Here is a 27,679-nt window from a genome sequence, read left to right as displayed (position 1 = left end):
CTGTCATTACCTCCCTTTCCTGTTCCAGTTGTGTATCATTTGTGGGAAGAACGACTGCCGGAAAGCTTCCGTGCGCAATCGAATCTCTCCAATTTTTCATTCGTGATCTCCTCGGGAGGTATAAGTAGGGGGAAGCAAATTATTCGATACCTCATCCAGAAACGCACCCTCTCAAAACCTGGACAGCAATGGACAGCAAGCTACACCACAATGCAGAGTGCCTCTCTTGCAGAGTCTGCCACTCGAGTTTGCTAAACATCTCCGTAACGCTTACCAAATAAACCCATGATGAAATACGCCGCTCTTCCTTGGATCTTCTCTATCTCCTCTGTCAACTCGACCTGGTACGGATCCCACACTGATGAGCAATACTCAAGTATAGGTCGAACGAGTGTTTTGTAAGCCACCTCCTTTGTTGATGGACTACGTTTTCAAAGGAACCTGCCAATGAATCTCAACCTGGCACCCGCCTTACCAACAATTAATTTTATAAGATCATTCCACTTCAAATCGTTCCGTACACATACTCCCAGATATTTTACAGAAGTAACTGCTACCAGTGTTTTTTCCACTATCATATAATCATACAATAAAAGATACTTCTTTCTATGTATTCGCAATACAAACATTTGTCTATGTTAAGGGTCAGTAGCTACTCCTTGCACCAATTGCCTATCCGCTACAGATCTTCCTGCATTTCGCTGCAATTTTCTAATCTACAACTTCTCTGTATACTACAGCATCATCCACGAAAAGCTGCACGGAACTTCCGACACTATCTACTAGGTCACTTATATATATTGTGAAAAGCAATGGTCTCATAACACTCCCCTGTGGCACGCCAGAGGTTACCTTAACGTCTGTAGACATCTCTCCATTGAGAACAACATGCTGTGTTCTGTTTGCTAAAAACTCTTCAATCCAGCCACGCAGATGGTCTGAAATTCCATAGGCTCTTACTTTGTTTATCAGGCGACAGTGCGGAACTGTATCGAACGCCTTCCGGAAGTCAAGGAAAATGGCATCTACCTGGGAGCTTTTATCTAATATTTTCTGGGTCTCATGAACAAATAAATGTGAGGATGAACGCGTATATGGTGTAGGTTCGGTGGACAGTGGAATACCATTGAGGGAGGGATGCAAAGGACAGTGGGCAGCACATTCCTCATTTCAGGGCACAACGAGAGGTAATCAAAACCCTGACAGAACGTAATTCAGCTGCTCCAGTCCTGAGTTATGACGGGAATAAGTACACCTAACACAAGCACTCAGTCTTCAGGCCACAAGTGGCCCACTGGGACCATCCGACCGCCGTGTCATCCTCAGTTGAGGATTCGGATAGGCGGGGCATGTGGTCAGCACACCGCTCTCTCATCCAACACAAAATCAATAGCTTTACATTTTTTCTGCATACTTTGCCCATCAATCACCATCCATCAAAAATGCCCAGCTTATAGTTTGTATCTTAAGGAGTAAAATGACATGAGAAATATATTACTGAATTTTTACTCTTAACAGTTTTACATTTTTTTTGGCCGCCATTTTCAGTTCTTTTCGTTTATCTTAAAAAGACCCTTTTTAGCACTGCAGTACCACGTGGGGTATTTTTGTATAGGCGTGAAATAGCTATTATCCAGAAACAGTAAAGTTTTATAGGTAAAAAAGACTGACTGAAAACATAGTTTGGTGACTTCAGAACATTCGTGATGATCACTGAACCCTTGACGTGTGTTCACTACGTCAGTTAAAACTACACTTACACCTCAGACCAGATGTTACATGCAAATTTTACACTAGCAAGTACAGTAACTTTGATCCTCTGGATTTTAGTAACAGATAATGATATTCAAAAAAGTTTCAAGGTTCCCTGAAAACCACATCTTAAGAAAATATGACAACATTTTGAGAATTTGCTATGAACAGAAATTATAGAAGTGGGTATCACCACAGCTGGTACTTTTAGCACCAAAAAAATCATGGTTTTAAGAGGTTTCCTCATGAATTTCCAATGAACAAATGGTGCTTTTACGAACTCGTATAAGCTACCCGAGCTCCACCCTAGACCACAACTACTGCAAAAGAAACACACAATTTGCTCAATTTGCCTGAGCAGGAGGAAGTGTGTAATGTTTGAACTTAAATCCTGTATTGTAGCATCGCTGCAATATGCCTGTTCTTTTGATAGGTACACAAATGGTCACTATGCCAAGGGCAACCCAAAACACTTGCTCGCTCATCTTTGTGATCTATATAACCTGGGGTACGGCTCCCTGAAAAATTTCATTTCTGTTCACGGCTTTTTGGAACATATTGGTTCTGTGCACTGTTGTACTTTTTCTATGTTTGTTCAGTTGACATTCCACATTATGTTTATTATGAACATGATCTACAGAACAAGTAATTAACTAATGAAATTGAAAACCACAATATTATGCTACATTAACATCAGAGGGGAGGAGGGGGAAACAAGATAAATTTGGTATGCGAGGTCTGTTCAAAAAATTCCGGAACATTCGTAATTTCACACCAAAAGTGTGTGTGTTAAAAATTCCCTGCACACACATGTGTTTAATGTGTAAAACTGGATGTTTCATTGTTACATGCCTGTCAGTCACTGTTCATTATTGTATCAAGTAGAATGTTGTGTCGCAAAGTTTGCGAATTTTGAGATGACAGAGATGAGCAATGCACCTGCATTAAATTTTGTGTGAAACTCAAGAAAACCTTTACACACCAATGTGTGCAGGAAGCCTACAGTGTTACAAATGGTTCACACGGTTTAAAAATTGCCAAATGGAAGTTAAAAATGAGCCTTGTTGTGGACACCTTTAAAAACCTACCGATGACACTTACGTCTATGAAACTGTGTGCCAATCAAAGAATTGACTGCCCAAGAGATTGCAGAAGAATGTAATATTTGAGTTTGATCATGTCACGAAATTCTGACACAGCATCTTGGAGTACATTGTGTTGCCGCATACTTCATTCCACAGTCCATGAGTCAACACCAGAAAGACCTTTGCCTCTAAATCTGTGAAGAGCTTTTGGATCATACAAACGAGAACAATACGAGAGAAGGAAAGTTGCTACTAACCATATAGCGGAGATGTTGAGCCGCGATAGGCACAATAAAAAGATTCACACAATCATAGCTTTCGGCCATTAAGGCCTTTGTCAGCAGTAGACACACACACACACACACACACACACACACACACACACACACACGCAAGCGCAACTTTTATACACATCTGCAGTCCCACAGAGCTTAAACTACACTGCGATCAGGAGCACCAGTGCATGATGGGAGTGGTGACTGGATGGGAGGGGGGGGGGGGGAGGATGGAGGGGGGGAGGGATAGTATGGTGGGAGTGGCAGACAGTGAAGTGTTGCAGTTTAGATGGAGGGTAGGAGAGAAGGTGCGGAGGGGGGGAGAGAGTAAGTAGCGGAAAGGAGAGAAATAAAAATAAAAGAAATTAAAAGACTAGGTGTGGCGGTGAAATGACGTCTGTGTAGTGCTGGACTGGGAACAGGGTGCTGGCTGAATGTGTGAGGACAGCGACTAACGAAGGTCGAGGCCAGGAGGGTTACGGGAACGTAGGATGTATTGCAGGGAACGTTCTCACCTGCACAATTCAGAAAAGCAGGTGATGGTGGGAACGATACATATGGCACAGGCTGTGAAGCAGTCATTGAAATAAAGAATATCATGTTTGGCAGCTTGTTCAGCTACAGGGTGGTCCACTTGTTTTTTGTTTTTTCAAAACAACACAGCCGCCATTTCACCCCCACACCTAGTATTTTAATTTCTTTTATTTGTATTCCCCCCCCCCCCTCCATGAACCATGACATTGCCGTTGGAGGGGAGGCTTGCGTGCCTGAGCGATACAGATGGCTGTACCGTAGGTGCCACCACAACAGAGGGGTATCTGTTCAGAGGCCAGACAAACGTGTGGTTCCTGAAGAAGGGCAGCAGCCTTTTCAGTAGTTGCAGGGGCAACAGTCTGGGTGATTGACTGCTCTGGCCTTGTAACATTAACCAAAATGGCCTTGCTGTGCTGGTACTGCGAACAGCTGAAAGCAAGGGGGAAACTACAGCCGTAATTTTTTCCGAGGCAAGCAGCTTTACTGTATGATTAAATGATGATGTCGTCCTCTTGGGCAAAATATTTCGGAGGTAAAATAGTCCCCCATTCGGATCTCCGGGCGGGGACTACTCAAGAGGACGTCGTTATCAGGAGAAAGAAAACTGGCGTTCTATGGATCGGAGCATGGAATGTCAGATCCCTTAACCGGGCAGGTAGGTTAAAAAATTTAAAAAGGGAAATGGATAGGTTAAAGTTAGATATAGTGGGAATTAGTGAAGTTCGGTGGCGGGAGGAACAAGACTTTTGGTCAGGTGAATACAGGGTTATAAATACAAAATCAAATAGGGGTGATGCAGGAGTGGGTTTAATAATGAATAAAAAAATAGGAGTGCGGGTAAGCTACTACAAACAGCACAGTGAACGCATTATTGTGGCCAAGATAGACATAAAGCCCACGCCTACTACAGTAGTACAAGTTTATTATCCAACTAGCTCTGCAGATGATGAAGAAATTGAGGAAATGTACGAGGGTCAGTCAAAAAGTAATGCCTCCTATTTTTTTTCTACGTTTAATTGTCAGGAAATTTAAATGCAATTACATAGGTTGAAAACCACAACATTGAGGATCATTTTGTCATTTTTCAATGTAATCTCCGCCCATCTCTACAGTTTTGGTCCATCTTTGAACAAGGGCATGTATCCCAGCACGGTAAAAATCACAGCTCTGCTTCCTAAGCCATTGACGCACGGATGTTTTAACGGCCTCCTCATCTTCAAAATGAATCCCACGATGACCTTCTTTTAGTGGCCCGAACAGATGGAAGTCTGATGGTGCCAGATCAGGGCTGTATGGGGGATGAGGCAAAACTTCCCATCCAATTTTGACAATCTCGTCAGAGGTGTGACGACTGGTGTGTGGTCTTGCATTGTCATGCAAAAGAAGAACATCTGCCATTGATTTTGTTGGGCGAACTCGCTGAAGACGTGCTTTAAGTTTTTTGAGGGTTGTGACGTATTGAACAGAATTTATTGTGCATCCCTGCTCCAAAAAATCAACCAGAATCACACCCTCTGTATCCCAGAAAACTGTTGCCATAACTTTCCCTGCCGATCGCACAGTTTTGAATTTTTTCTTCCTCGGCGAGCTTGTGTGACGCCACTCCATTGACTGCCTCTTTGATTCGGGTTCAAAAAAATGCACCCATGTTTCGTCCCCGGTCACAATTTTTTTCAGAAACTCATCTCCCTCCAAACGGAAGCGCGGCAAGTGTTGGGAGGCTATTGTTTTCCTTGCCTCTTTATTCTGATCGGTTAACATTCTTGGAACCCACCGTGCACAAACTTTTGAGTACCCCAATTGTTTAATAATCGTGATCACACTGCCTTTACTAAGAGAAATAATGCGACACACTTCATCTGCAGTCACCCGACGGTCACCACGAATGATGTCATCAACTTGCTGAATGTTGTGTGGAGTCACTGCACTCACCGGCCTGCCGCTCCGCTTTTCGTCAGTCAACGGTGTTTGCCCTTCAGCTTCCTTACAACGACGAACCCATCGTCTAACAGTGCTGACATCCACTGTCACAACACCATACACCTTCTTCAGTCTTTCATGAATGCGTATGGGCGTTTCACCTTCTGCATTCAAGAATTCAATCACACAACGCTGTCTCAAACGAACATCGATGTCGGCCATCTTACAAACTTCTGCTGTGCTGCCACCTGTTGACACAGAAAGTTACTACTGCAGTGGATTGCAGAAGAAGGTTTGAGGAATGGCGCCAAATTCAAATTTTTCACTTAACTTAATTTTTTTAAGTATAAAAAAAATGGGAGGCATTACTTTTTGACCGACCCTCGTATGATGAGATAAAAGAAATTATTCAGGTAGTGAAAGGAGACGAAAATTTAATAGTCATGGGCGACTGGAATTCGTCAGTAGGAAAAGGGAGAGAAGGAAACATAGTAGATGAATATGGATTTGGGGCAAGAAATGAAAGAAGAAGCTGTCTGGTAGAATTTTGCACAGAGCATAACTTAATCATAGCTAATACTTGGTTCAAGAATCATAAAAGAAGGTTGTATACATGGAAGAACCCTGGAGATACTAAAAGGTATCAGATAGATTATATAATGGTAAGACAGAGATTTAGGAACCAGGTTTTAAGTTGTAAGACATTTCCAGGGGCAGATGTAGACTCTGACCACAATCTATTGGTTATGAACTGTAGATTAAAACTGAAGAAACTGCAAAAAGGTGGAAATTTAAGGAGATGGGACCTGGATAAACTGAAAGAACCAGAGGTTGTACAGAGTTTCAGAGAGAGCCTAAGGGAACAATTGACAGTAATGGGGGAAAGGAATACAGTAGAAGAAGAATGGGTAGCTTTGAGGGAAGAAGTAGTGAAAACAGCAGAGGATCAAGTAGGTAAAAAGACGAGGGCTACTAGAAATCCTTGGGTGACAGAAGAAATACTGAATTTAATTGATGAAAGGAGAAAATTCCCTGGATTTTCAATTGTTTGACAAATGAGAACAAGTAGTTCTTTAAGAAAATCATAACTGGCGATGAGACAATGCTCAGGGAAGGTTCTCCAAGACCAAAAAAAGCTTGTCTGGTCAGCTCAGGTCAAATGTCAGATGCATGCTGAACGTTGTCTTTGACTTTAAAGGATTATTTCATCATGAATTCGTACCACAGGGACAAACTGTTAATTGATGGTACAATCGGGAGGTGTTGCAATGCCTGTGAGGCAATGTGAGACAGGAATGGCCTGAAATGCGGCAAGACAATTCATGGGTCTTGCTTCATGATAACGCATTCACAAATTCATCTCTGTTGGTGCGCGACTACTGCAAAAAACACTCTGCTGCCCCTTCCTCCATACTCTACACGCCTGACTCCTGTGGACTTTTCTTTTATTTCCAAAGCTGAAAATCCCATTGAAAGGACAAAGATTTTCAACGATAGACGAGATATAAGAAAATTTGCAGATGGCAGCTCACTTGATCCAGCAAGAGGCATATCAAAACTGCTTCCAAAAGTGGAAATAGCCTTGGGAGCGGTGTATCAATTGTATTTTGAAGGAGACCATGACAATAAGTATAAGGTAAGAATAGAAAAAGTTCTGGAATTTTTTGAACTGACCTCGTACAACCAAAAAGACACACAAAATTGAGTCATCTTCAGAACAGCTGAAGCAGTTGAGGCTTGTGAAGACAAAAATGAACAACTCTTGCCACATGGTCAGACCAATGGAATGGTAGACATACTGGGCTCAACTAGAAAAACAAAAGCTGAGAACAACTGTCGCAACGGTAGTAAGCTTACTGCGGTCCTTACCTGTGGAACACTTACAAAACACTACAAAAGCAAGATACAAAAGGCATTACAAATGAAGACTGGATGCAAGAAAGGAGATGAATCTTACCTGCTTCTTTATATGTATATCTTAGAAAAGTTCATTTGAGAAGGGAGTAAACTACTGAATGAAGAAGACGGAAATGAAGATTGGTTTCTAAAGATGATTTGATCATTTTTGCCAACATCAGTTCAGCAATCAGAAAAACATTGTGATTGTTGTCTTCACTTCAATGACTGGTTCGATTCAACTTTCAGTGCTAGTCCACTCTGTGCAAGCACCTTCATCTCCACAAAACTGCTACCATGAATGTCTCTTTGAACCTAATTACTATATCAAAATCTTGGTCTCCCTCTACAATATTTAGCCCTATACTTCCTTCCATTACCAAATATTCCTTGATACCTAAGTAGGTGTTCTATGAGCCTATTTATGTCATAAATTTCTTTTCCTCCAATTTGATTCAGTTCTAATGTAATCCATCCATATAATCTCCAACATCCTCCTGTAAGGACAAATTTCAAAAGCCGCTGTTATCTTCTTGTTTGAACTGCTCAAAATAAACACCTTCAGAAGAGACCTTCTAACATTTTCATTTATATTAAATGTTTTTTAAGAGGTGGGGGCCCTCCACGCCCACACCAACATGATGGCCAATAAAAAAGGTCTACTGAGGTGTCGCAGGATGTGGGTATTGCAATGTTTGCGTATGTCTGGTCAAGGTTAACCATTAATACGCCTCATAAAATGTTAGTTAACTTCCATTTTTCAGAAGTGATATTCTCACTATTGGTAATTGCATTTTATATCCCCTCTACTTTGATTGTATATCACCCTCCACTTCGATTGCCAGTTATCTAGCTGATAAAATAGCAAAACTCAATTGCTAACCTGTCATTTACTTATCTAATTCCCTCATCACTTCATTACTCAAATGGTTATGCTCCTCGCATTCCACAGTGTGTGTGCTGAACCAGACAGCTCCGAGCCCCACCCTCCTGCCCTTATCTGAGCAGTGGCGGCTGTCACTGCACATGTTGATGCATTTCAGCTGACCCAGTGGAACCTCTTATCTGGTAACAGACTCGCAAGGCCGTTCTGACAAGCACTGATAAGATACATGCTACATGTGTCACGCTTCCATTGACTTCGTTGCAGAGCAATCTGAGAGTGCTCTTCCACTATCATCACCCACACAAAAAAGGACATAAGGCAACACAGGGTGAGTCGAAGAATAGTTACCACCCCTTTTATTTGCTGAATAGTTCAAGATATCAAAATGACATTTTTATCAAATGATAAAATACAGGAAAAGGAGAGTGGCAAAGCAAGAATGACTGGACAAGATCACAAGATCACCAGGAGAAAGATGCGGACTTTAGGAGACTTATGGAGAAATGAGAAGAAATTGTATGAACATCAACAGCACAGAAGGCAAGCCAGTACTAAACAAAGAAGGGAAAGCTGAAAGGTGGAAGGAATACCCACGGTGTCCCACCCAAAATTGTCAGTATTCAAGGATACAACAGAAACAGTCATTCTAAGCAAAAAAAAGTCTACTAAATGTGGGCTGTAAAATGCATATCATCAAAGCTATGAGTACTCTCTTCAAATCCCTTCAACTGCATGCTCTTCACTTTCCATGTTTTGAGCAGAGGTAGTAAGGAACAAAACCAGAAAAATGCCCAGTAAACAAGGACTCTAAAGTGCTTAGCTTAAGAGCTATGAACATTTGTTCATCTTTGTCACTGTGAAACATACCTCTATTGAGCAAAGGCTCATAGCTCTTCAGGCATGCATAAAAGAGCCTATGTTTTCTAGATTTCTTTTGCTTCAAATGGTAGTTACTGTCGTACCCCTAAATATTGTTCAGTCCTCCTGGAACACCCTATATAGAGCGGCAATACAAGGGAAATGAAATGAACTTTAAGAAAATATTCTACACTACTGGCCATTAAAATTGCTACACCAAGAAGAAATGCAGATGATAAACGGGTATACACTGGACAAATATATCATACTAGAACTGACACATGATTACATTTTCATGCAATTTGGGTGCATAGATCCTCAGAAATCAGTACCCAGAACAACCACCTCTAGCCGTAATAACGCCCTTGATACGCTTGGGCATTAAGTCAAACAGAGCTTGAATGGTGTGTACAGGTACAGTTGCCCATGCAGCTTCAACACGACACCACAGTTCATCAAGAGTAGTGACTGGTGTATTGTGATGAGCCAGTTGCTCGGCCACCATTGACCAGACGTTTTCAGTTGGTGAGAGATCTGGAGAATGTGCTGGCCAGGGCAGTAGCTGAACATTTTCTGTATCCAGAAAGGCCCGTAAAGGACCTGCAACATGCGGTAGTGCATTATCCTACTGAAATGTAGGGTTTCGTAGGGACCGAATGAAGGCTAGAGCCACGGGTCGTAACACATCTTAAATTTAACGTCCACTGTTCAAAGTGCCATCAATGCGAACAACAGGTGACCGAGACGTGTAACCAATGGCACCCCATACCATAACGCCGGGTGATACGCCAGTATGGCGATGACGAATACACGGTTCCAATGTGCGTTCACCGTGATTTCACCAAACACGGATGCCACCATCATGATGCTGTAAACAGAACCTGGATTCATCCGAAAAAATGATGTTTTGCCATTCGTGCACCCAGGTTCGTCGTAGAGTACACCATCGCAGGCACTCCTGTCTGTGATGCAGCGTCAAGGATAAATGCAGCCATGGTCTCCGAGTTGATAGTCCGTGCTCCTGCAAACGTTGTCGAACTGTTCATGCAGATGCTTGTTGTCTTGCAAACATCCACATCTGTTGACGCAGGGATCGAGACGTGGCTGCACGATCCATTACAGCCGTGCAGATAAGATGCCTGTCATCTCGACTGCTAGTGATACGAGGCCATTGGGGTCCAGCACGTATTTCCATATCACCCTCCTGAACCCACTGATTCCATATTCTGCTAACAGTCACTGGATCTCGACCAACACAAGTAGCAATGTCTTGATACGATAAACTGCAATCGGCTACAACCCGACCTTTATCAAAATCGGAAAGGTGATGGTACGTATTTCTCCTCCTTACACGAGGCATCACAACAACGTTTCACCAGGCAATGCCAGTCAACTGCTGTTTGTGTATAAGAAATTGGTTGGAAACATTCCTCGTGTCAGCACGTTGCCGGCGCCAACCTGGTGTGAATGCTCTGAAAAGCTAATCATTTGCATATCATAGCATCTTCTCCCTCTCAGTTAAATTTCGCATCTATAGCACATCATCTTCATGGTGTAGCAATTTTAATGGCCAGTAGTGTAGAAAGGGAAGAGGAAGAGGATGAAGACGAGATGGAAGATGTGATACTGTGAAATGAATCTGAAAGAGAATTGAAAGACCTGTATTGAAAACAGTCCCCTGGAGAGGAATCATTTCTTCAGAATTACTGAAATCTAAGAAATAGACATTCATGAATAAACCATTCCACCTGCAGTGCAAGATATATGAAACAGGGAAGTACTATCAGACCTCAAGAAGAAGGTAATAACTACAGAACCAAATGCTGATAGTTGCAAATATAGCTGAATTATCAGTTTACCAAATCATGGTTACAAGGTTCTGTTATGAATTATTTGCAGAGTAATGAAAAAATTAGTAGAGGCCAACCTTGCAGGAGATCAGTTTGAGTTCTACATAAATATAAAAACATATGAGGCAAAAATTACAACAAATTAACTCAAATTTTTAGAGAAAGTCAAACCTATATTTATGGCATTTGTAGGTTTGGGGGAAAAATCCTTTTACAATGGTGACTCAACTACACTTACTGAAATTTTAATGGCAGCAGGTACAAAAGACAGGGGGTGAAAGGTTTTATACAACTCATACAGATCTAGAAGGCACTTATAAGAGTCGAAGCATATGAAAGGGAAGCAGTGATTAAGAAGGGAATGAGATAGGGCAGGTCCGTGGCCTATATCCAATATTATTCGATATGTACATTGAGCAAGCAGTAAAGGAAATCAAAGAAAATTTTGTAAAAGCAATTAAAGTTCAGGGAAAAGAAATAAAAACTTCGAGGTTTGCCGATGACATTGTAATTCTGTCAGAGATGGCAAAGCAGCTGAAATGAATGGATATTATCTTGGAAAGATGATCATCAATGAAAGTAAAACGAGGACACCAGAACAGAGTCAAATTAAATTAGGAGATATGGAGTAATTAGACAAGGAAATGAGAGACTAAACAAAGTCCAAGCATTTTGTTATTTGCGCAGCAAATTGACCAATGAGGGTCAAAGCAAAGAGGATATAAAGTGCATACAGGCTACAGCAAGGAAAGGCTTTCTGAAAAAGAGGAACTGGTTAACACCAATATGAATTTAACTGTCAGGAATTCGCTTATGGAGGAATTTGTATGAAGTGTTGCTTGGTAGAGAAGTGAACTGTGAACAATAATTTGCTTTTATTGCTTCCTGGACTCGGGTAGGTGCACCGCCCCCAGATCGAATCCGCCCGGCGGATTAACAAGGACGGCCGGTGTGCCAGCCAGCCTGGGTGTGGTTTTTAGGCAGTTTTCCACATCCTCCTAGGTGAATACCCGGCTGGTCCCCACGTCCCGCCTCAGTTACACGACTCGCAGACATTTGAAACATATTCACACTATTTCACGATTCACCACACAAACATGTGCAATAGAGATCTTTTCCAATGTCTTATAAATTACATCCCATATTATAAAAATCATTGTCTCAAAATCTGTGTACTTTGTTTATTTCCATTCCTTAATATGTTATGCATAACCTGCTGGTGCATGACACCAATTTAAAATAAAATCTTCATAACACAAAAAAAAAAAAAAAAAGCTGTGAGGCTCGTGTGTTGTGTAAATTCAGGAATATCATGCTGCAACTTTTCTAAAAAGCTTGAAATTATGACATCATAGTGAGTATATCCTTGATGTGCTGTGGAGCAAAAAGCTCCCTTCACTATGAAAGCGATAGTCTATACAATAGCCATAACGCCACATATAAGTATTATTTCTAATGTGAGCTAAACAATGAGTTAAGAGCTACAAATAGAAAGCTGTGGAAAATAGGCAGCAGTATCTCATATGCTACCTACGTAGACATAACAGTGGTATCAGGGAATATTTCACAAAACACGGTCTCCATAGAAACATCAGAGGGAGGGAGTATTGTGTTTAGAGATCTTGAGAAAGATAAAGGATGGAACTGCTGTGAAAAAAGTCACAATCCCACTCCAAGAAAAAATGAAATCAGAACAAAACAGGGTAAAGTCAAATTCAGGAGAAATACTGACACAGACAGCTAAAGTAATGTCAACACAGAAAACTCTGTCATCCCCAACAGCAACAGTTACAATGACTACAGGAATAAAAGTAGCAGTACAGTCTAAGGGGCAGTATACAACAACAAGTAAAGCAGACAACAGAAACATCAGCATCTTCAGAAGAAACAGGAAACCAACGGACAAAACCTCCATCACATCTGGGTGCCATCCTTTCTAGTGTACCAACAGATGACCACATTACATCTGAAAACAAAAGCTCCACAGAAAAATCAGAAACAGCATCGTCAGAACGTATCCAGAGTTTGATCACGAGGCCCAGAGAAGAAACACAGCAAAATTACCATCTGAAACATCAACAGCAGCAAGCACCCAAAGAATATGACAGTCCAAGAAGCACTACGATACAGAATGAGGACTTTTTATGTCATAATGCCAGAATGGCGAGAGATCCATCCGAAGTAACATGGCTTAGTGTCATTATTTTTATCTACATCTACATTTATACTCTGCAAACCACCGTGAGGTGCATGGCAAAGGGTGCATCCCATTGTACCATTCATTAAGAGTGTCTTTCTGTTCCATTCAAATGTGGAGCATGGGAAGAATGACTGTTTAAATGCCTCTGAGTGAGTGGTAATTATTCTTATCTTACCCTCACAATCCCTGTATGACCGATAAGTAGGGGGTTGTTATAAATCCCAAGACCAATCATTTAAAGCCAGTTCTTAAAACTTTGTTAATAGACTTTCATGGGACCAAACTCTATGATTTGGTGAGCAAGATGTATGAGACAGGCAAAATACCCTCAGAGTTCAAGAAGAATATATTAATTCCAATCCCAAAGAAAGCAAGTGTTGACGGGTGTGAAAATTACCGAACTATCAGTTTAATAAGTCACGGCTGCAAAATACTAACACGAATCCTTTAGAGACGAATGGAAAAACTGGTAGAAGCCGACCTCGGAGTAGATCAGTTTGGATTCTGTAGAAATGTTTGAACACCTACAACTTATCTTAGAAGATAGATTAAGGAAAAACAAACCTACATTTCTAGCTTTTGTAGACTTCTAAGGAAGACAGGAGGAGAATACAAGCTTTCAAAATGTGGTGCTGTAGAAGAATGTTACATATTGGAGGGGTAGATCATGTAACTAATGAGGCGATACTGAATAGAGAGGTAGATCATGTAACTAATGAGGAGGTACTGAACAGAGTTGGCGAAAAGAGGAATTTGTGGCACAACTTGACTAGAAGAAGGAATTGGTTGGTAGGACATGTTCTGAGGCATCAAGGGAGCATCAATTTAGAACTGGAAGGAAGTGTGGAGGGTAAAAATCAGAGGGAGACCAAGGCATGAATACACTTAACAGATTCAGAAGGATGTAGGTTGCAGTAGTTACTCATAGATGATGAAGCTTGTGCACGATAGAGAAGCATGGAGAGCTGCAGCAAACCAGTCTCTGGACTGAAGACCCCACCACCACCACCACCACCACCACCACCACCAACAACAACAACAACAACAACAACAAGGGATAGTTTACATCTGTCTCCAAGAGTGTTCCAGTTCAGTTCTCTGTGGCACTCTCCCATGGATTAAACAAACCTGTGACCATTTGTGCTGCCTTTCTTTGTATATGTTCAATATCCCGTTAGTCCTATCTGGTATGGGTCCCACAAACATGAGTAATATTCTACAGTGGGTCGTATGAGTGATTTGCAAGCAATCTGTATAGTAGACTGACGGCACTTCACCAGTATTCTACCAACAAACCAAAGTCTACCACTAGCTTTACCCATGACTGAACCTATGTGATCATTCCATTTCATATTCCTACAAAGTGCTACACCCAGCGATTTGTATGAGTCTGTTGCTTCCAACAATGACTCACTGATATTATATCACAGTATACTACTTTTTTTTCATTTTGTCAGGTGCAAAATTTTACATTTCTGAACATTTTGAGCAAGTTGCCAATCTCTACACCACACTGAAATCTTATCAAGAACTGACTGAATATTTACGCAGCTCCTCTCAAATAGTACTTCATTAAAGATAACTGCATTATCTGCAAAAAGCCTGATCTTACTATTAATATTGTCTGCAAGGTCATTAATACACAAAGTGAACAGCAAGGATCCCAACACACTTCCCTGGGGCACACCCAAAGTTACTTCTACATCTGACGATGACCCTCCATTGAAGATAACATGCTGAGTCCTCCCTATCAAAAAGTCATCAACCCAGTCACAAATTTCACTTGATACCCCATATGATAGTACTTTTGACAATAAGCATAGATGCGGTACTGAGTCAAATGCTTTATGGGAATCAAGAAACACTGCATCTACACAGTTGCCTTATCCAAAGCTTTCAGTATGTCATGTGAGAACAGTGGGAGCTGGATTTCCCATGATCGATGTTCTCGAAAATCATGCAGGTTGGCACTAATTCATTATGTTTGAGCTCAGAACATGTTCTAAGAGTCTACAACAAATTGACATCAAGGACATAAGAAGATAGTTTTGTGTATCACTTCTACTACACTTCCTGTAGACGGTTGTGAGCTGTGCCTCTTTCTAAGAACTGGGCACAGTTTTGTGATCGAGGGGTCTATAACGGATTACAGTGAGAAGATGGGCGAATAACCACAAATGCAATATAGAATCTGGCAGGGATTCCATTGGGGTCTGGAGCTTTGTTCAATTTTAACAATTTCAGCTGTTTCTCGACACCACTGACACTAATACTATTTCACTCATCTTTACAGTGGTGCAAGGATTAAATTGGGTTTTCCTTTTTAAAGGAACATCTGAAAACCGAGTTCAGCACTGCAGCTTTTGTTTTGCTACACTCCGTTTCAGTTCCAGCCTCACTCACTAGGGACAAGGCACTAACTTTGATGCCACTGACAGCCTTTACATACAACCAGAATTTCTTTGGATTTTGTGAAATGACATTTGACAATGTTCTGCTATGGTAGTCATTGAAGGCATCACAAATTGCTCTCCTGACAGCCAAATGTGTTTCATTCAGCATCTCTCTCTCTCTCTCTCTCTCTCTCTCTCTCTCTCTCTCTCTCTCTCTCTCTCTATAGCCCTACACTTTGTTTTACACCCATTAAGTAGTAAGCCCAGTTTCTTTAGAAGTTTCTGTACAGTGACTGTGTACCATGGAGGTATCCTTATATTACGAACTGTTCAACTGGGTACATATCTACCCAGTGCATGGTCATCTGTTTTTTGAACTTGAGCCATACTTCCTCTACATGCTCCTGACCTGTGCTGAAAGTTTCAAGTTCCTCACCGAGACAAGATGTTACCGATTTTTTTATCTAGTTTACCGAACATATATATCTTTCTGCTCTATAATAAGTCTCCCTTCTCCACAAAGGACAGGCTCTCTATTGTGTGTTGAAAGAAATCGCATTCGCCTAAATAGGTCCAAATGCTAAGAGATATAAAGGACTTACTGAACTACAAATTAATGCATGCATAATTAGCAGTAAGACAAGAGAATTAGAACATTACCATTGAAGTAAGAAATTCGATGTAGTTTGTACATCAGAATGCTGGCTAACTGTATCTGAAATAGACATTTTTGTTCCTAAAGAATAAGTTGTTTCCATCATTACATATAGGAAGAAAAAATGGTCGAGTTGTAATTTTCATCAAAGACAGTCTGAAATTCACAGTCAATTTTCTCCCACATTAGATAGTGAGTTCAGCTTCGTAAAGCTGACAGAGCAGAATATGGTAGTTCTACGTCTTTTTAAGTCTCTGAATGCCGTTGTAGAAATAGTCTTCAATAATTTTAAACTTTTTCAAAAGTATTAAAGAGTAAAGAAAAAAAATTACTTTTTGCAGTCACCTCAAAACAGTAACTTGATATACTCTGACAAGCATGAATCAAGATCTTTTTTTTCAATATCTTAAGGTCATTAAATTTACTCTTTGCAAACAGAAAAGCTACTCGTAAAGAAGCCTGCTCAGATATTAGTACTGTTAACTTCTCTACTGTCTTTACTATAAGTCGTGCAGATGGATATTTCTCTGACATGAACAACTAACCCTCACATTCCACAATAAATTCTCATGTAACGTCTGTAATACCACCCGCGAAGAAAATGGTGTGACTTGGGTGAGAGATCAGAAAGATGAGTGTGAATTCGTTTGCTAACAGACTAAGTTATATAAAATGAGATTTCTTCTATGAAACAATGAAAATTCCAGGTTGGAATATCAACAACATAAGGAAAAGACTGCAACTTATCGTACAGATGACATGTTAAGCTCACGACAGGATCAGTTAAAAGACACTTACACATTAGCTTTCAGTCACAGCCTTCATCAGAAGAAGAAACACACACCATTCAATTACACAAGCAAGCACACCTCAAGAGCACAGATTCTGGATTCTGGTTAGAGCTGCCACAGTTGGTCGTCACGTGTGCATGAGGTGCACAGGGGTTGGGGCCAAAAGTTAATGTGTAAATGTCTATACTGTACCTGTCCACAACTCAATGTGTCATCTTTACAGTAAGTAGCAATCTATCTTTTCCTTACACTGTTGATTTTTTTGGATGAAAAATTGACTGGAAAAACTAATGTCAAAACTATGTTTGGTAGATTCTTTAGCAAATACATAGATGTATGGCAGACTTGTTCACTTAATTCCACAGATAAGCATAAAACATAGTTACAATACTGTTAGACTGCAAAGAGTGTATGACAATAACTGTAAGATACACACTAAATGCGCTAATACAGATTATAGGATGTATCACAAATACAATTTATTTTGTAAAACTAAATTTCTTGGTACAAAAAAAGTTATTTTACGATAGGTTTATAGTAACTGTTTCAAACAAGTGCAAAGCGACATGGCAGAGTACCACAGAAGAACACAATCACACCCCCATACAAGAAGTTTCACTTGAATCAGATCAGTGGAGCACCTTGTTTGCATTTTCAGTGAAAGAATAAAGATGAAAAAGGTATCCAACACCGGTACAAAGAGAGGTGAAGTATGCTAGTGCTAACATTTTCAATCCTCTACCATACACTATCAATTGCATGAGACAAAATAAATCTTTATTTAAATATGATTTATTATGAAAGTGTGTGTGTTAAAGGAAAGTTGTTGCAGAATATAAATACAGGACTATTCCCCAAAAATGCAGAAACATCGAGTTGTTGTTGGGCACAAACAAAAGAAAGAACTAGAATACATAAGTACACGCACGTGCGCTTGCCCCCCCCCCCCCCCTCTCTACACACACACACACACACACACACACACACACACACAAAAAGCAGATGCACGTTTATGTCTCTATGTGGTGCCGGCTAAACTGACAGTGCCAACAATAGTTGGTAGATGGTGTCCGGTTGGGTGTATATAGGGAGAGGGAATAGGGGTGGGTGGCTAACGGCTTAGAGGAAGGTCAAATTTCCAGCTAGGAATGCGAGAGGATGGGATGGAAGACACAGGTGTCGTGGCCAGTGGAAAGCGGCACACGCTGAATGCGCGATATGTGGATGTGAACTGTAAGGGGGTGACAGGTGGAGGAATGGGCAATTGTCAAGTGGTGGGTGCGGAGACAGTGGATTACCTGAGATTGATGCCAGGGTGATTACGTGAGTGGAGAATGTGCAGTAGGAATAACTCCCATATGCTTAGTTCAGAGAAGCTAGTGTTGGAGGGAGGGATCCAGTTGGCTCAGGTTGTGAAGGAGCCACTGAATCTGAACAGGTTGTTCCAATGGTTGGTCAACTTTGTTCTCAACAACAGTTTGGCGGCAGCTGTTCACCCTGGCGGTCCACTGGTTGGTGGTCATTCCGATATAAAAGGCTGTGCAGTATCTGCAGCATAGTTGGTATATGATATGGCTGCTCTCAAAAGTGGCCCTGCCTCTGATGGAGTCATAAGCCGGGTCAACAGAAGCATCCGATCCCACGCGTCGGCTTTGACCCGCGGCGTAAGGTGGTTGTCGTATGTGATGACGTAACAGTGCGGAGTTTTGTTTGTAAGTGTGGCGTGTTTGTAGATGTCGTGGTGTTGTGGTTTGTTGTGCTCTCTGGTGGTACGTTCAGGGTTTTTGTTTGTGTGGTGTATTGGGCTTAGTTTGCTTTAGCTCACTATCCAGAATTGTTCTGAGTGTCTGCTGCTTTTGTAGTGGAATTCGTTTCGGTGAGTTAACGATTTTGTGTGAAGGTTAATTTAGTGTTGTTCGCTGTACGTCGTGTGGTAATTTTAGTAAAATTAATCGGTTGTTGTTTCTGTTCAGGAATGGATGTGACGGATAAAATTAACAGTGCGCAGGTCGAGGGAAGTGTTCGACCCCAATGTGTGGCTGTGTATGTTGGTATTGGCATCGGGAGATGTTTTTGAGCTATATGGGCCAAGGGAAGTGTTTGATCCTAATTTATGGGATTGGGAGCTGCAGTTGAGCTATAGAGGTCAAGGGAAGTGTCCGATTCCAGATGATATTGTGTTTAATGGCATTTGGGAAGTTTTGTGACGTCGGTTTTTTCGTCATTTTGTGTGGTTTTGTATGGGGTAGGGTGTCTAAATTTGTTTATATTTAGTTCGCCCCCACCCAAAAACACCCCAATTCCCGCACTTGTCCCGTTAGTGTCATTAGGCTTTTTGTGGAAAGTGTGTTTGTTTTCTATGCATTTTCGTCCTCATAATGTGTACATAATGACTTTATATGCGCCATATTGGAATCGTGGTTTATGGTCGTTTCCGCTATATTTGTGACGTCATAGGTCAAAGCAGACGGGCGGGATCGGACACTTCCGTATTTCCCATAAGCCTGGTCAGGACTGGAGTTGGAGGTGCTGGGTGTGTGTGGATCGGTCAGGTCTCGCATTTCGGTCTGCCACAGGGATAGGGCAATGGAATACCACTTTAGGAGGGGGTGGGAAAGGTCTCGGGCACAACGTCCCTCATTCCAGGGCAGGACGAGAGAGAATCAAAGCTCTGGTAAAGGACATAGTTTAGTTGTCACAGTGCGGAGTGATACTGGGTGACGAGGGGGGCACTCCTATGTAACTGATTCCTGAGGGAATGTTGGGGGTGTGTGAGAAAATGACACAGAAAATATGTTTCTGGACTACGTTTGAGGGGTACTGTCTGCCTGTAAAGGCCTTCGTGAGGCCTTCAGCATTCTAGACAAGGGAGTTCTCGTCAGTGTAGATACGCTGTTCATGGTTCGCTAGGTTGTATGGGAGAGACTTCTGCCGAAATGCAGGTACTGTTGGTGGTTGGTGGGTTTAATGTGAAAAGAGGTGTGGAAGTCTATGCCCAGGAAGGCGGTGTGTTGGGCAGGAGGAGGATCAGGTGAAGCGGATGGGAGGAAAGGTGTTCAGATTGTAAAGGAATGTGGATAGGGCGTCCAGATCATGAGGATATCACCAACAAACCCTTTCCTGCTCCTTGTGTACATAAGTGATATAGACACATCTCACAGCTATTAAAGCTATGCAGATGATACATCTCTGTTATTTGTTGAAAAACAAACTGATGAATTAACACTGGTTGCAGCTGCGGCACTAGATCAAATAATTACTTATTTTCAGGACCAATATCAGTAAATCACAGTTATTGCATTTAAACTCGTCTCAGTCAGTAATCTACATGGGATTTAAACAGCAGATACAGAAGACTGTACTATTCTTGATATTTACACAAAAACCTATGTAAGGAAGATATCAATTTTATACATAATAAAATTGGGAGTTCAGTACATGTAATTAGCCAGCTATCAGAAGTAGTTACCGATCAGACTTTCAAAACAATTTATTATGGGACAAAATTGCACAGTCTAATTAAGGTATACACTTGCGCGCGCGCGCACACGCACACACAAATATCCATCCACACATATACAGACACAGGCAGACATATGTAAAGGCCTTTACTTGCACACACACACACATATCTATCCACACATATACAGACACGAGGAAACATATTTAACGGCCTTTACATATGTCTGCTCCAGGGATTGGAATGACTCCTTACCCTCTCCCTTGAAACCCACATCCTTTCGCCTTACCCTCTCCTTCCCTCTTTCCTGATGAAGCAACCGTGGGTTGTGAAAGCTTGATATTTGTGTGTGTGTTTGTGTGTCTTTTATTCTGTCTATCTACCAGCACTTTCCTATTTGGTAAGGCACAGCACATTTTTTAAATATATTTTTCTCATGTGGAACGTTTCTTTCTATTATATTAATACTGAACTAAATTGAAATCTCTATAGATTTTGTTATGTAAAATCTATTCATTTGTAATAATTATGATGTAATATCCAATGAACCATGAACCATGGACCTTGCCGTTGGAGGGGAGGATTGCGTGCCTCAGCGATACAGATAGCCAGTACTGTAGGTGCAACCACAACCGAGGGGTATCAGTTGAGAGGCCAGACAAACGTGTGGTTCCTGAAGAGGGGCAGCAGCCTTTTCAGTAGTTGCAGGGGCAACAGTCTGGATGATTGACTGATCTGGCCTTGTAGCAATAATCAAAACGGCCTTGCTGTGCTGGTATTGCGAACGGCTGAAAACAAGGAGAAACTATGGCCGTAATTTTTCCCGAGGGCATGCAGCTTTACTGTATGATTAAATGATGATGGCGTCCTCTTGGGTAAAATAGTCCTCCTTCGGATCTCCGGGCGGGGACTACTCAAGAGGATGTAGTTATCAGGAGAAAGAAAACTGGCGTTCTACGGATCGGAGCGTGGAATGTCAGATCCCTTAATCAGGCAGGTAGGTTAGAAAATTTAAAAAGGGAAATGGATAAGTTAAAGTTAGATATAGTGGGAATTAGTGAAGTGCGGTGGCAGGAGGAACAAGACTTTTGGTCAGGTGACTACAGGGTTATAAACACAAAATCAAATAGGGGTAATGCAGGGGTAGGTTTAATAATGAATAGGAAAATAGGAATGCGGGTAAGCTACTACAAACAGCATAGTGAACACATTATTGTGGCCAAGATAGATACGAAGCCCACACCTACTACAGTACAACAAGTTTATATGCCAACTAGCTCTGCAGATGACGAAGAAATTGAAGAAATGTATGATCAAATAAAATAAATTATTCAGATAGTGAAGGGTGACGAAAATTTAATAGTCATCGGTGACTGGAATTCGGTAGTAGGAAAAGGGAGAGAAGGAAACGTAGTAGGTGAATATGGACTGGGGCAAAGAAATGAAAGAGGAAGCCGCCTGGTAGAATTTTGCACAGAGCACAACTTAATCATAGCTAACACTTGGTTCAAGAACCATAAAAGAAGGCTGTATACATGGAAGAAGCCTGGAGATGCTGACAGGTTTCAGATATATTATACAATGGTAAGACAGAGATTTAGGAACCAGGTTTTAAATTGTAAGACATTTCCAGGGGCATATGTGGACTCCGACCACAATCTATTGGTTATGACCTGTAGATTAAAACTAAAGAAACTGCAAAAAGGTGGGAATATAAGGAGATGGGAACTGGATAAACTAAAAGAACCAGAGGTTTACAGAGTTTCAGGGAGAGCATAAGGGAGCAATTAACAGGAATGGGGGAAAGAAATACGGTAGAATAAGAATGGGTAGCTTTGAGGGATGAAGTAGTGAAGGCAGCAGAGGATCAAGTAGGTAAAAAGATGAAGGCTAGTAGAAATCCTGGGGGAACAGAAGACATATTGAATTTAATTGATGAAAAGAGAAAATATAAAAATGCAGTAAATGAAGCACGCAAAAAGGAATACAGACATGTCAAAAATGAGATCGACAGGAAGTGCAAAATGGCTAAGCAGGGATGGCTAGAGGATAAATGTAAGGATGTAGAGGCTTATCTCACTAGGGGTAAGATAGATACTGCCTACAAGAAAATTAAAGAGACCTTTGGAGAAAGGAGAACCACTTGCATGAATATCAAGAGCTCGTATGGAAACCCAGTTCTAAGCAAAGAGGGAAAGCAGAAAGATGGAAGGAGTATATAGAGGGTCTAATCAAGGGCGATATACTTGAGGACAATATTATGGAAATGGAAGAGGATGTAGATGAAGATGAAATGGGAGATACGATACTGCGACTATTCACGTTGGTATATAGAATGTATGAGTGACAGAGCACCGAAAGACCTGAGTCGAAACAAGGCCCCTGGAGTAGACTCAATTCCGTTGGAACTACTGACGGCCTTGGGAGAACCAGTCCTGACAAAACTCTACCATCTGGTGAGCAAGATGTATGAAACAGGCGAAATACCCTCAGACTTCAAGAAGAATATAATAATTCCAATCCCAAAGAAAGCAGGTGTTGACAGATGTGAAAATTACCGAACTATCAGTTTATAAGTCACAGCAGCAAAATACTAACGCGAATTCTTTACAGACGAATGGAAAAACTAGTAGAAGCCGACCTCGGGGAAGATCAGTTTGGATTCCGTAGAAATGTTGGAACACGTGAGGCAATACTGTCCCTACGACTTATCTTAGAAGATAGATTAAGGAAGGGCAAACCTATGTTTCTAGCATTTGTAGACTTAGAGAAAGCTTTTGACAATGTTGATTGGAATACTCTCTTTCAAATTCTGAAGGTAGCAGGGGTAAAATACAGGGAGCGAAAGGCTATTTACAATTTGTACAGAAACCAGATGGCAGTTATAAGAGTCGAGGGGCATGAAAGGGAAGCAGTGGTTGGGAAGGGAGTGAGACAGGGTTGTAGCCTCTCCCCGGTGTTATTCAATCTGTGTATTGAGCAAGCAGTGAAGGAAACAAAAGAAAAATTCAGAGTAGGTATTAAAATCCATGGAGAAGAAATAAAAATGTTGAGGTTCTCCGATGACATTGTAATTCTGTCAGAGACAGCAAAGGACTTTGAAGAGCAGTTGAATGGAATGGACAGTGTCTTGAAAGGAGGATATAAGATGAACATCAACAAAAGCAAAACGAGGATAATGGAATGTAGTCGAATTAAGTCGGGTGATGCTGAGGGAATTAGATTAGGAAATGAGACACTTAAAGTAGTAAAGGAGTTTTACTATTTGAGGAGCAAAATAACTGATGATGGTCGAAGTAGAGAGGATATAAAATGTAGACTGGCAATGGCAAGGAAAGCGTTTCTGAAGAAGAGAAATTTGTTAACATTGAGTATAGATTTAAGTGTCAGGAAGTCGTTCCTGAAAGTATTTGTATGGAAGTGAAACATGGACAATAAACAGTTTGGACAAGAAGAGAATAGAAGCTTTCGAAATGTGGTGCTGCAGAAGAATGCTGAAGATTAGATGGGTAGATCACATAACTAATGAGGAGGTATTGAATAGAATTGGGGAGAAGAGAAGTTTGTGGCACAACTTGACTAGAAGAAGGGACCGGTTGGTAGGACATGTACTGAGGCATCAAGGGATCACCAATTTACTATTGGAGGGCAGCGTGGAGGGTAAAAATCGTAGAGGGAGACCAAGAGATGAATACACTAAGCAGATTCAGAAGGATGTATGTTGCAGTAGGTAGTGGGAGATGAAGAAGCTTGCACAGGATAGAGTAGCATAGAGAGCTGCATCAAACCACAACAACAACAACAACAACAACAACAACACAGTTTCAACCCATCAAATATGTACACAAATAATATACATACAATATATACTCACAAAAGATGAGTCATTGCCACAAAATGCTTACCTAAAACCGTTGGGTCGCCCTGCAAGTATGACAAGATGTACTTGTTGAGGAAGAGAGTGCAGCCACTGAAGAAGTACCACAGGACAAGGAAGAACATGGCCCGGGCATTCAAGAGGCCCGGGGGATCACGAAGGCCGTGTGGGGGTGGAGTGTCCTCCGGCAGGAGACTCGCTGTGGGTGAAGCGTGTGGTAGGAGGGCAGGCGAATCACTGCCACTTTCATCATCTTCACTGCCGTGGTAGCCGTGGTGATGGTGGTGGTGGTTCTTCATTTTGAAGCCCTGAGAACTCACAGGTCAGTTCACACTTAGCAAGACAACACCAACACTGAGAAACTCTTCCACGTTTCGCTCTGGCACACTGCGCTTAAAAGAAACTGGTGCTAAACCAATGTCAGAAATAAATAAACACTGGGCACTGTGTTTTTCACACCACTGTCTTCCACAAAACTGCTAGGCACAAAAAAATATAACAGCGCCACTCTGCCAGAGTTACTTTAAACTGTTCAGCCACTGAAATATCACAGCACCATTTGTAATAGTTTATTTTCTAGCAAAAATACACTAGTACTCTCGGTCAAGTCATCTATCTGACAATGTTTACAAAAGTTTCTCTCATAACACGTGTTTCCACACTGTACAACTCACATACTTAATATGCTTCACTCAAAAACCGATTACAAATGAAATAAGTGACTCTCTGTACAAGTGTTGCAACTCCCTATTTAACGAACAGTGAAATGTCTCCCCAATAGGTTTCATGTCTTACATAAGCATGTGAATTAGATAACAACCTTGTTTAGGTGAACGATACAATCTTCCCCTTGGGACAGATGCTGACTAAAAAGAATAAACACAAAATGTACACCAGAAATTATCTCTAAATGGGGAGCAGTTTTCATCCTATCTCGTGAAATCAAAGTACAAAGAGTTTGATGTTAAATCGTGTGTGTGTGTATTCTTCGGATGGAGCTTAACAACCACAGTTCGAATCCTCCACTCTGTCAATTATGATAATGGAATGTAACATAGTATTCTTCTTGTCCATTTTTATATGTTCTGCAGAAAACTATTAAATACACACATCTATAAGTGAATGTGAAGATATTGCAATAAATTACCTTTAAACACTGTATGACTAGTACACTATCAGCACCTATTCTCAAATTTTCTATTCATACCCTAAATGATAAGGAATGGATACTGTATGTTACTGTCTGTCAAAGAAAAATGCTGTTGATAGATTTCATTACACATCAACTGAGGAACTTGTGTCAATTTAAAATAAAAAGAAGTTCAGTTTATAACGTTATTTCACCAAGTAAAGAGAGCAGCATAAGGGAGTAAGACTTCTAATTTGAGCAATCCTTATACAGACTATTACCACGAACTGTATCAGAATCACATATGTAGACGGTTATGTCGTGTAACTCAACATACAGCAATGTAACCTAAAGTTATTTCCGCAACACCATTACAATGCACACAATTTTAAAGAGTCTCTAAACTGATGTACGGATGCTGCCATGTCAGAAAAGATGAAGATTACTGTTTCCCGAGTCCGAGAAGATTTGATGACAGGCCTGAATCTTCATTGTCAGTGTCACAATAATTGTATCCGTTCAGCGCAACACGTCGGCATAACACGGTAACAGTAAACCTCCTTGACGTGCCAACGCATCATCGCTCACACGGGCGTCCACGCCGGCTCGACAGCGAGATTTGCACAATTACACCCGTCACATACTTATCAAGGCCTCTCACTTAGTCACTTTCGCTGGCTGCACAAAACAACACAGCCTCAGTTTATCATAACTTCTTTGGTATTTACTGCCGCCATGTTTCGTGTTTCCGCTCACAGCCGGCAGATAGCAGAAATAGGCCGATTCCAGGTGCGCAATCTTAAATCTATAAGAAACATAAATCTCCGCCCATCTGTATGTTCAACAGCAGTAAGCGAATGCCATCCGCCAGGTGGCTGGAATCCGCGTTTTGTAGAGGAATGTTTTTTTTTCTCATTACTACAACAGTACTACTACATTCTTTCCTACTAACAAAACTTGTGACAACTTAGGAAGCACCTATTGTAAGTCAAAAAGTTGATGACTTACACCTTTCTTCAAACTATAATGATTTTTGTATGAATTCATTCATTAGATCCTTATGGACCTATAAGCTATTCTAATGGCAAATGGAAAAATATTTTCTAAATCACAAATACATGCCTCTTATTTGAGCCTAAAATAGTCAGACGTAGTTACAATTACTGTTATTAGCGACATTCTTATCTGTCCAAATTGGAATAAATGTATTGTTTCATGGTAGTGCAAATCAAAATTGTTCCCATGCCGGGAATCGAACCCGGGCCTGCTGGGTGAAAGCCAGCTATCCTAGCCACTAGACCACATGGGATTACAAGTAATAGCATTGTAAAAGGTGTATAGATACTAGTGATTACTACCCAGTGATCCATTGTAAATCGAGTATGATGTACCGTATTCCTTTGTCAGATGTTCCACCATACATTAAAATGGATTCGTCAGAAAGATTGGGTCTTGCAGTGAAGCAGATCAGGGAAACGCTGTTTCTATTGTTTGTCACGGGCGGCACAATAGACACAAATCTCTCCATCGACATGTTCTGGATACTGCTGAACGACATGGAAAATAAGGAATTAATCACGAAAATTCAAAAAGCTCCGAAACAACTATAAATATCTGTAAATAAAGATACAGCCCTACTACATGGTGGATATAGCGAATAAGTTACAAACACCAAAAACGAACACTATTCCTATATTTCTGTTTAAACACCATTATGACAATAAAGTATAGCAGAATTACACCCTGGAGGTAAATTTAGGGATTTGGTTTCAAAATGACTTCAAATGGCATATATACAGTATATAAGCAAAATAAATGCCACACTGAATAAAATACGTTGCAGTACGTTTGCTTTCTGACGAAACAAGTTTTCATGCTGGCCGAATAGCCTAATTAAAAAAAAAGGATAATATAACCAATTCCACGGTATCAGTCGGAACGGAGTTACACAGTCTGGGCTATGGGGTAACGCTTCTCACATTGTTTCGTCAGGAGACGCGTTTCGTGGGGGCACAGTCCCCATTCACCTTTAATTAAAAATTAGTGCTACCAGCGTACACTACCAATAGATATATTTACTAGCTTCTACTTTTTTTGTTTTTACATGAACAGCATCAT

The 27,679-nt window shown here is 41.0% G+C and overlaps 1 protein-coding gene and 1 non-coding gene across 4 annotated transcripts in view; both read right to left on the bottom strand.

The window, feature by feature from the left end:
- LOC126295333 (solute carrier family 35 member E2A-like) overlaps positions 1–26,410 on the bottom strand; it is a 136,722-nt gene extending 110,312 nt beyond the window's left edge. For 2 of the 3 annotated variants that reach the window (XR_007552459.1, XM_049987800.1), the window contains exon 1: positions 24,461–26,384. Coding sequence is in view for 2 of the 3 variants with exons in the window: in XM_049987800.1 (XP_049843757.1) it covers positions 24,461–24,731 (271 nt within the window). In the remaining variant the exon portion in view is untranslated. Of the gene's footprint in view, positions 1–24,460 lie in introns of all 3 variants that reach the window. The other variant, XM_049987801.1, reaches the window with a different exon arrangement.
- Positions 26,411–26,798: 388 nt separating this feature from the next.
- On the bottom strand, positions 26,799–26,870 carry Trnae-uuc (transfer RNA glutamic acid (anticodon UUC)). Its single transcript has one exon. It is a non-coding gene; the product is annotated as a tRNA-Glu (tRNA).
- Between the last annotated feature and the right edge of the window lie 809 nt (positions 26,871–27,679).

The sequence above is a fragment of the Schistocerca gregaria genome, chromosome 11 (assembly GCF_023897955.1).
Source record: "Schistocerca gregaria isolate iqSchGreg1 chromosome 11, iqSchGreg1.2, whole genome shotgun sequence".
NCBI classification, from domain to species: Eukaryota; Metazoa; Arthropoda; class Insecta; order Orthoptera; family Acrididae; genus Schistocerca; species Schistocerca gregaria.
The sequence above is the reverse complement of the archived record's forward strand: the minus strand, read 5'-3'. Positions and strand labels throughout refer to the sequence as shown.